This window comes from Typopeltis vanoorti, chromosome 25, assembly GCF_054136105.1.
Source record: "Typopeltis vanoorti isolate ZY-2024b chromosome 25, IOZ_Tvanoo_1.0, whole genome shotgun sequence".
Taxonomy (NCBI): domain Eukaryota; kingdom Metazoa; phylum Arthropoda; class Arachnida; order Uropygi; family Thelyphonidae; genus Typopeltis; species Typopeltis vanoorti.
In genome coordinates, this window is record NC_143573.1 from 77,081,699 (window position 1) to 77,093,206 (window position 11,508).

General features: G+C 35.1%; 1 protein-coding gene across 1 annotated transcript in view; it reads left to right on the forward strand.

Moving 5' to 3' along the window:
• The window catches only part of LOC150092863 (RING finger protein 141-like), a 161,639-nt gene extending 152,952 nt beyond the window's left edge, over nucleotides 1-8,687 (forward strand). The window contains exon 6 of the mRNA XM_090414583.1: nucleotides 2,264-8,687. Within this exon, the coding sequence (XP_090270709.1) occupies nucleotides 2,264-2,489 (226 nt within the window). The 3' untranslated portion in view covers nucleotides 2,490-8,687. The remainder of the gene's footprint in view (nucleotides 1-2,263) is intronic.
• The last annotated feature ends 2,821 nt before the right edge of the window (nucleotides 8,688-11,508 follow it).

Genomic DNA, 11,508 nt, shown 5'->3' on the forward strand with positions numbered 1-11,508 from the left:
CATATCCGATCTACTGCAGCTTTAAGAGTGCTACTTCCTTTTACTACTTTGTAAATGTGTGAAGTTGGATTTTCCACAGTGATAGGAAATAAAAACAAATTTTGAAATAAACTTCAATTATCAAACACCTTGTGTCTGAAAATAACACATATCAATTTTCGAAGACATCATCAGCCAAAATAGAAAACAACCTTTCTTCACATACACCTCATTATGTATCTGATTAATAAACTTATGTTAATTAAGTGTATTCAATAAAAAAATTAAAAGTAGTAAAGTAATATTTTTTATTCAAACCCCTCCCCCTTTCCTTTTAAAAAAGGCATTACAAGCGAGTGGGTTGCTTTGGGGAGCCCTGCTTTAGATACTCTTGTGCCCTGAACCTGGACAAACATCACTGTCAACAATAACATTGTCAATGAGACTCTTCTTATTCCTTGCATCTTTTCTCCATGAGAATTTGTGCACATCTTTATGTTGGAACATGTTAGTAATAACTAGTCCATGTCCTGAACAGCAATCAAGCAGGTTCTTACCATTATTATTAGTTTTGGTAATTGTATAATAATACTAATAATAATTCTGGTGGTTATAAAGCTAATAATATATTCTGGTAATTACATACCAGAATATAGAAAATGCTCCCAACACCATTGATTTCCTCTTAACAAGTTCATCCAAATATTGCATAATGGTCACCTTTTCTCTGAATAACTCACTCCATGTCTTTGTGCAGTTTCTCTCTCGTGGAATGTCTCTGAGTCACTCCCAGCCTTGTTGAGAATTGAGTTGAGTCACAAGAATTATTCTTGCTGTAATAAAGATATTTTTGTCCACTCCATTCAAAATTCCCACTCACTGTCCATGTCTTAATTTTTCAACTAGGGCATCAAGGCAACTGGTTTCTAACAAAAACTTAGCTTTATATCCATATCTGACTTCCATTGCATTTTGATCTATTGCAAAGACCATTAGGTACAATTTCTGGACATTTGTGCTTCCACACACACACACACACACACACACACACACAACAGATATTGTGATAGTGCTGGAATAAAATCTGGCTTCCTGCCATCATTTAAAGTCATGCTCAAGAACTTTGTCATCTCTATATTCCAGCTAAGTATAGCCTTTTCTACTCACTTAGCACCTATCTCATAGGCATATATTTAGTTCATTCAAAAAAAAAAATAAATAAAATAATAATAATAAATAATAATAATAAAATAAAAACAGAAATAAACATCTACCATTCAGCTATACATCCCACTCCTCTTTAAAATAATGGAAATCACAGTTGCCATCCTAGAGTCCCACCTGTTCATCAGAGACCACTAGTATGGATTCCATTACTCGACTATAGCAGTTCTCTTAACATATATTCACCTGGTATATTTATTCCAAATGTATCAGTCCAAAAGAGCTTTAAGATACTCTGACATATTAGAGAAGTCACTGGAGAGGTTTTTAATCACTAGACATATGCCATGGAAAGATTTGGAGAAATTATTATTGCTCTTAATATTTTTGAGATATCTGATTGGGTGGTCTGACATGCTTTACAAGCCTTTTCAAACAAACCTACTTACGTCTGTCTTAGAGAGAAAAAGAGAATACAGGCAGTTTTTAGGAAATGCTGGCTTTGCCACCTATAAAATAAATAAACCAGATAATAAGCACACAATTAATAGACATGATATACTTGTTTCATGGCTTTGGCTGCTTTGGAGTTTATTCCAAATATACCAGTCCAAGAGATTCTGACGTATTAGAAAAGTCACTAGAGAAGTTTTTGTGCAAGACCTCATTAAATATCCTGGAAATCTCAAGAGTAGCAGCCTTAACTTATCTTTCTATGGTACTTGTCAAATGACTGAAGTTTTTAAAATGCTTATTTCATAACATGTTAGGTAACTGGAGGTATTTTCTGTTGTTATCCTTTAATCACAGACCTCATCCATAGAACTTATAGCTACTCATTTTCATAATGATGTGTTAAGGTTTTCAAAATTTTACATGTATAAATGTTATATTTCTTCACTTACATAATGTTTTTATTATTTTATATTTTTAATTTTTAAATTCTTCTGAGCATTAATTAGATATTCCTTTGCTGAGTATTTCTTTTTAAGAAAGTTTGTTTAAATAATGTTATTACATCTATAACTCTAGACATATATTATTTAGAAACCAACTGCTGTTTTGTACTATTTTTAAATGATTGACAATAAAATTTATTAAATATTTCTTTTTTTCATAGGAAAGAAACATTCAGCAATGAGTGTCCAATCTGTCGAGAATATATAGATCTTGGAGATGATTCATGGGTAGTACCACAAACACCAAATAGTACTGAGATAGAGGAAGAAATGCAACAAGCAATTGAAGGACTCTCTAGCAAAGTATCTAGATTTGGCAGTTATGCTGAAAATTCTGACAGTCAAGTGACACTTCTAGTTCCAGCGAAAAAGTACTCAGAGAAATAATGGAACATATGCTCTTAGGTGTTTAATTTGTTGATTGTTGTTTCCGAAGGTAATATATGAAACATTATATGTCATGATATCATATTAATACGAACAGAAACATATGAACTGCAACGAACATAAAACTCTTATAACACTAATACATTTATTTTTATTACAGGAAAGAAACAGTAAGCAGTATGTTCATTATGTACAGAAAATAGATCTTATTTTCTGTGGTCTATTTTGCAGTAAATGATTCTGCAACAGTAACATGTGAAAGTAATGGCACTATTCTGGTTATCTTATGTGCTATAAGATTTATAAATTTATTCATTCAATTAAATCCTAGAAATATACTGGAAAAATTCCATTAAATTAAGTCTAAGCCAATTTATGCATGTTACATTGATTCTTACTATAACAAACATTTATAGTTGCAGTTAGTTACCACTATAATAAACTACAAAAAGTCCTAACCAAACATTTATAAGTCAAATTCTTTGCTGAAAAAATACACTATAACAAACCATCCTTGATGACAAACTATTCCTGTGAATCCTACACGTTTACAAGTTTACAAGAACGAACCATGTTATCCACTTTAGATTATAAAATACACAAAGTGGATGCCATTCCTATCTAACTGAGCCATTATTTTGTATGTTTTCAGTTTTATTCTGAAATGTAGTTAAATTTCAATTAAAATACAAAATGGTATCCTATTTATCACATACTTTGACTAATTTGAAATTATATCACATTATAACAGTAAAAAATGTAGATTGTAACTACTACTATGAAATGAGTTTTTCACCTTGAATGATTCTTCTTTTTATGGCTCAAGCACTTCTAACTTCAGCATTTCTCATCCTAGTGCCAACCTATAATTTTTGACACACTTTTCTCACAATGTTAATGAAAAAATAAATAAACAAATTCACCACAGTTTGAGGAAATGCACTAAAGAACTGACAGTTTCACTGATTTGGCTCTTCACTGAGACTGCCTACAGGAAAGGTTGCCCAAGAAGTGGGAAACAGGGTAAGATGTTGCCATCGCATAAGGGCAGTAGTAGAATGGAAATGTCAAACTATAGACAGTTTGTATTTCATCAGTAGTTAGCACTAATCAGAAATTAGTGAGATCATATTGAGCATTGGACAGAATGTTGGTATTGTTATCTGTGAGAGTCAGCATGGATTTGTTAAAGGATGCTTGTATTTTAGTAACCTGATTGCCTTTTATAATAAAGTAACAAGTTAATAAGGAAAAGGCATATGCTGCCATTTTTTTTTTATTTATCAAAGCCATTTGATAGAGTGCCACATGATAAGCTGATATTTAAGTCAGCGCATGGGTTTAGATGTCAGGTTAGTAAATTGGATTGGGAATTGGCTGTCTGATAGATGCTAGATAGTTATGTATGAGGAAGCAGAAGACTACAAGTGGGATTCCGCAATTCTCAGCACTGGGACCCATATTTAGCCTTTATATTAATGACATTGTCAATGTATTCTAGGGGGATGTTCAGTCGTTTTCAGATGATATGAAACTGAGAACGAGGTATATTAGTAATAGTGCTGATGTGATAGCCCTTCAGGAGGATTTGAATAAGCTGGATAGATGGTAAATGAATGGTGGTAACAGTTTAATTCAAATAAATATAAAGTTTTGATGTTTGGGAGACATCGATGACAAGTAGCATACTTTGTTGAAGGAACTGTACTGGAGAAAATAAGGGAGGGAAGGCACCAAGGCCTTAAGTGATAGAAATTTAAAGTTCAGGAGAAATATTGGAAAAGTAGTGAAGGTGCCATGCAGTACTTAGAGGATGGTGACCAGCAGAGATAGAAGAGTTGTGATTCTGTTGTATAAAGTTCTGATCAGACCACACCTAGACTATTGTGCTCAGATTGAGTCCCCAGAATTTGAAGGGGATAAATTAACCTTTTAAAGAGTACAGAGACAGATAAAAATTATATCAAGAATGTACAATGTTAGTTAATAGGATAGACTGATGGAATGTGAACTGCAAAGTTTGGTAGATAGAAGGAGAGGTAGTTACAAGGTTGACACTGGGAGTACTTTTATGTGATAGAACAAGGGGAAGGAGCAACAACAAGAGGATGTCCTGTAGGAAATTATGAACAAGAAAGTGAGGAGTGGTTTCTTTGCATGGAGGATGGTCAAACAGTGAAATGCATTGCCTTGATAGGGTGATGAGAGCACAGACAGTGAATGATTTTAAAGAGTGCTATGATAGACTGTGTTGTCTAAGATGGGGCGGGGCTCCCACAGTGAGTCTTGCGGCCGCATGGAGGTCTTGAATTGTAATAATATTATTATTATCTTTCTGAATATTTTCTTTACTCATTCAGTGCCTTTGAAGACAGAAGAATAAATAATTCTTTTCTCCCCTCTAAGACACTGAACTTTTCAGAAATTAGTGATCTGATGTTGGATTACTTATTTTGTATTTATTATTATTCTTTTGAAATGTCACATAATTTTAGACCTTCAGACTGTTGTTATTTCTTCACTTTATTTACTACATTAATATTTGAATATCTGGTAATAAAATTATTTAAGAATTTCTGTTATACTTGCAAATAGGTCTTGCCTGTATCATAATATTTCAGTAGATAGTGTTTCTAATAAAAATTAAATTTTGTTCATAATTACTTGAATAATGTTAGCCTAATAATATGGAATCATTGGAGGAAAGTAGACCAAAAAGAACTTTGCTACAGTCTTTGAAGGAAAGGTCACAATGATGGCAAAGATTTGCACATAGGGGACTCAACCCATCAATCTGATGGATGAGAAAGAAGAAGAATTATATATTTATTTCTGACTGTAGATCACTAAAAGCTGAGATCCCTAATCTCTCACACTTCTTAACTCTATTTTTTTGTTACTGTTGTTGTTAGAAAATTTTTTTACCTTAGGTATATGTTATGTTAAAGATACCAAGCAATTTTATTAAACTAGGTTTTTAATCCTTTTTCCCAAGTAAGCAAACAGACAAGTAAGTCAAGTTTGCAGCTGCACGTAGTGCAATCGTTGTAAAGGTGGAGTAAGCTCCGATCATTATCCTTAGAATTTTCCCCTAATGCAAAGCACATTTCCTTGTGGAGATGTATGATGCTATGCATTAAAGTAATGGTCACTACCCAGACCGGTTTCGACTTTTATTGAGGTCTCGTCAGTGGGAGGTCTGTTTGCTTACTTGGGAAAAAGGATTAAAAACCTAGCTTATAAAATTGCTTGGTACTGTTGTTGTCAGCATTCCTCAGTAGGCCATTTTTATAAATTATGGGGTACTGTGTTTGTTATGCTTGTTTATTGATATTGATTGACAGTTTTTTTACTGCTCAGTATAATCTCTTCTTAAAAACATTCATCTTCATTAGAATCCTTCCTGTAATGGTATTGATTTAAGGTGGATGTCACGTTAATTCCAAATGCAGCAGATGCTCATTATAATAAAATTGAAAGCATCAAGGAAGCAAGATGTTATAATACAAAATTTGCTATAGTAAATGTGAAAGCCACATTGGAGTAAATATGAAATTTTGGCCTTTCTCATTATAGCATACCTTCTATGGACCCCCCCCCCTAAAAAAAAAGTACTGAAATACTAGGCCCATAAACTTATCCCTCCTCCCTTCTGGATTGTCAGTTCCACAGCATGGTACTTATGTAACTGTTGATATTTGTACATGCAGTATTTTAAGATTTGAATATATGGTCTATGAGGCTAACTAACTGAGTGGATAGCATCTTCACTCTCCACCTAGCCAACTCTGGATTCAAATTCCACTGTTGTATGAATGTTCTATGAATGAAATAAAGTTTTTAGCTAGTGGATGATTCATGTTATTCATTTTAAGACCACCAATCTGATTACTCAAAGCCTGAAATGGCTTCAAAAAAATGAACGATCTTTGGTATCCAAAGTAGAAGAATCTTACTTAGCCATATCCCACCAACAGTACTAAATGTATGATAGGTTTACAACCTTTTATGGATGACACATAAAAAATATATTGTATGCAGTGCCGGATTAAGGGGAAGGCTGCCTGGGCACTCGTCTGGGACACCAAAACTAAGGCTGGTACTAGGGCCTTAGAGCCTGCACTCCTTCCAAAAATAATTACCTATCCATGTAAAGTAATGTAACATAAAAATTCATAGAAAAATTTTTTAACATTGTGCAAAACATTTTTTGTACCAAAATAATTTTTATTATCCTACGATAGCCCTGAAATCCAAAAATTTCCATCAATCATGTGTATATGTCATTTAAATAAATATAACCTAACCTTCACATTATAAATATAATATTACATTATTTAATATTGACTGTTAACCATGCTACCGGCCAAGACGTCAAGGTTATCATGGATGCAAAGCGCATATTAAAATTTTAATACAATTGATATTACATTGAAAGAAATATATGATGGATACAAAGCATATGAAGATGCGTATTTTATCCATAATGGCCGTTTAGGTGGTTAAATGCATTTGTAATGGCAAAATACAAAGTTGAATAAGATGGGACACAAACTTTACCAAAGTATTGCGGTTAAATCCAAACATTCAATGTATGGATCCAAAGCTTGTGTGGATTTACATTCAATTCTTAATGATGAAAAGAGTTGTGACATTGATGGGAATGAACTCTTCGAAGAAATTAAATCTCATCTCCAATAGTTTACTTCTGGAAAACATCAGTTCACCGTTGGAAACTTTATAATTTTTAAAAGCAAGCAATTTGCAGAATACAGTTCCAAATACGTGGTCGCATTGAGAATTTTGCTGACAATTCCTATAATGGTAGCAACAGCAGAAAGAAGTTTTAGCAAATTAAAACTTATCAAAGCATATTTGCAATTGACAATGGGGAGTGAGAGACTCAGAAAATAGACATTAGTGAAAGAATAAAAGCCTTTGCAGATTTAAAATCAAGAAAAAAATATATATAAATTGATTAAATTAAAATTACAGTGTAAAAATCAATAATATTTGTTTATAATAATTTTTCTTTTTTCTTTTTTATGCAGTATATCTGAGTGAATAAAAATAATAAGTAGAAATAATGAAGTTATGAAATTATTAATAATTTGAAAAAATACTTATACTTACAATTTTACAATTAGAAAGTACTTAAGTATAAAAAAAAACTTAGAGGCATCACACGGAGTCTTCCAGAAGCACGAAATTATCTTGGTCCGGCACTGATTGTGTGCATATAAAGACTAAATTAAAATCTTTTGTCTTCTTTTCATTTAGTGCAGTGATTTTCAACCTTTTTCATAATATGGCACACCTAAACTAATTATTAAAATTCTGCGGCACACTAAAAATATATTATTTTAATTTTTTTGACGATCTGGCAAAAAATAGGCATAATTTTGATTGATTTACACACAAGATATTAATAATAGTAATTACTTATCCTTTTTGCTCCAAAAAAAATTTAAACTATGTTTTTGACATTTTGAGTAAGAAAAACAATACTCAAAATTATTTTTAAAAAATATTATTGATTTTTTCAGATGAAATAATATTCATGTTAAAGGAATACTATTGAATAAAATTAACTGAATGAAAAAAAAAACAATAAAAGAACTCCTACCAGTTACCTTAAAAATAAAAGAATTAAATGAAGTTATTTGTGAACACACTTATCAAAAGATTAAAGCTGATTAACACACAATTTTAAACCGATTCACCAACCGTAAGTTTCGTAAAATATAAATAAGGGAGCTTCAGGTGCGGATGGAAGCCCAGACACTAATAAATAAATGCACAAATTACGACATTATTTCTTTCAATTAATTTGTTTTCACAAATCTCGCAGCACACCTGAAGACCTCTTGCGGCACACCGGTTGAAAATCGCTGATTTAATGCATTGTGCTGTTTCCTTAAAGAACATATTTTTAAATGAAACAAAGTTTCATTTTAAATTTTGTTTCTGTTTGACAGCTATTGCTGATCTTAGTTTTGAGCCCTTATATCGAGGAGTTTAAACATTATTCAAATTATGAACTAAACTTATCTAAAATTCATGGTTAATATGTGATATCACTGATAGTAAATTCCTGATTATTATTATTGTATTAGATCAGAGATAGTTTACTGGTTTCTGTAATTAATTAGGGATAATCACTTTAAAATCTATCTTTAAATAAAATTTTTTAAAATTTGTCTGTTTTAATTAATTGAAACACATATTTATCTTCAAAAGAAAATGAGTTAACAGAAGTTTTGTTATGTTCTTTTTTGTTAAATTCTGTGAATGCCACTGTCAGATATATCTACCACAATCTTTTCGGAAAAAAATCACAGTTACAAATGAATGAATGTGAATATTCTTTACAGTTTAATTTGCTTGATCATATGTTTCAACAGTTTTTAAATTCAATTCCAGTTATGTTTTTTAAGTTATTCATTTTGGTATCAAATTCAATAATTGGGGAAGAGAGTGGGTAAATATTGTTCATTTACCACAGCACCATTTTAAGAAAAATGTAAAATAACCTAGTCTGCTGTATATGCCATATCATTATTGCTTATCATGGAAGAGGTAAATGATATTGATGGAGCGATATTGTAAACCCAAGGAATCTTACGTATCCCAAGGTATTTTTCCAACGAAACATAGGAAGTTCTGTAGGAATACGACTAGCTTGAAAGATGTTATAACGTTGTCTTTTTAATGTTTTTAAATAATAGTACGGTCCATCTTAAAACCCCAAATTAATATATATTTGCAAATGTTATACAGTTGACCCTTTGAGAATGCGAGTTTGAACTGCGCTGATCCACTTATACGCGTTTTTTCATTGGATTTTTTTTTTTTCCAGATTTGCGACAATTTAAAAATCTCGCAGACAAACCGCGTAGTCAGGGCTGGCCATCTCGGGGGTGCAATGCACCCGGGCCCCATGATCGAGTGGGCACAGTCGGTACACATTTGGGTAAACGTATTATATTTGAATGTTGTTGTTTTTTTTTTTCCTGTGCCAAAATCATTTGCAGGTAAGAGGTTTTACAATACGTTTATTTCTAATCCTTTAATTTTTACCTTTGAAAAATATTTTAGGGCCCCAAAAGGTCTTGCACCCGGGCCCCTTCATAGAGAAGGTCAGCCCTGCGTGTAGCCTAGCAATATCGAAAAAATTAAGAGAAAGTTAGGCATGTAATTTTATCATTTAGTACCATAAAATATGCACAAATCTATTGTAAAAAAAAAAAAAAAAGTTCAAATTTATTGGAACTTACGCACACTCACAGACCGTCCAATGGCATCACTCGCAGTCGAGATAATTGTAAACAAATGTAAAGATGCAGTATTAAATCATAACTGCATAAAAATAACCGTTGTTAATTAGTTAAATTAATTAGCATACATAAAAATTTTATAACGATTCGTTCATTCATTGGTGTATTGGCTGGGTTACCAAACTTTTGGTTGCACTAGGCTACCAAAAAGAAATCATATTGCTGCTTGTTCGTTATACCTGTAAATAAATACGAATTTCCTTTTCACATTATCTTTTCATTTTTGATGTTTAGTATTAGAAATACGTATAATATCTACAGTGTTTTGTATCATCACAATACTGATGTAGGTACTGACAGACATACGATTCATCTTGTGAACAGACCACGTAAATTTACAGTATTGATAAATATTATTATTATTATTATTCGTGACACCTCCAAGGAGTCCGAAGACTCATTGCGGGAGGACACCTACAACTGTCTCAACCACTACACTGAACCTCCACCACGAATCATCTCCATGAACGCCATCTACCGCCCACCTCCACCACTACCACAACTAGTATTTTTTGTCTGTAAATTAATAAATAAAGTACAGTACAGTACTGTAAAAGTATTTTTACTTCCTTAATTTTCTTTAATAACATTTTCTTTTCTCTAGGTTGCTTTATTGTAAGAAATACAGTAATTAATACATACATACATACTCAAGATCGGCCTTCTCTATAAAGGGGCCCGGGTGCAAGAAACCTTTTGGGGCCCTAAAATATTTTTCAAAGGTAAAAATCAAAGGATTCGAAATAAACGTATCCCCCCCCCCCCACCCCCCCCCCCCCCCACCCCCCCCCCCCCCCACCCCCCCCCCCCCCCACCCCCCCCCCCCCCCACCCCCCCCCCCCCCCACCCCCCCCCCCCCCCACCCCCCCCCCCCCCCACCCCCCCCCCCCCCCACCCCCCCCCCCCCCCACCCCCCCCCCCCCCCACCCCCCCCCCCCCCCACCCCCCCCCCCCCCCACCCCCCCCCCCCCCCACCCCCCCCCCCCCCCACCCCCCCCCCCCCCCACCCCCCCCCCCCCCCACCCCCCCCCCCCCCCACCCCCCCCCCCCCCCACCCCCCCCCCCCCCCACCCCCCCCCCCCCCCACCCCCCCCCCCCCCCACCCCCCCCCCCCCCCACCCCCCCCCCCCCCCACCCCCCCCCCCCCCCACCCCCCCCCCCCCCCACCCCCCCCCCCCCCCACCCCCCCCCCCCCCCACCCCCCCCCCCCCCCACCCCCCCCCCCCCCCACCCCCCCCCCCCCCCACCCCCCAAAAAATCAGAACTCCCTGGTGGACACAGGAAGTTAAAGAGGCAGTGAAGGAAAAGAAGAAAGCATATCAAATGTTCCTGTCAAATAAGTCAGCTTGTGCTCTTAGAGAATATAGAGACAAATGCAAGAATGCTAAACACTGTGTAACACTAGCTAAACAAAAGTCATGGGAGGACTTTGGCAAGAATATAGAAAATAAATATCAAGAAGGTGGCAAAATATTCTGGAGGTTGTTGAAGAAGCTTAGGAATGGAGGAAAGAGTGCTGTAAAAGGAGTTAGAGATGATAAAGGTGACATGAAAACGGGAGAAAAAGATATCCTTTGAAAAACTGCTAAATGAAACAAGCAGTGATGACAGCACAGTGGTAAAAAACACTTTCCAGGCATGCAGTCAGGAATACATATCCATACTTGAAGTAGAAAAAGCCA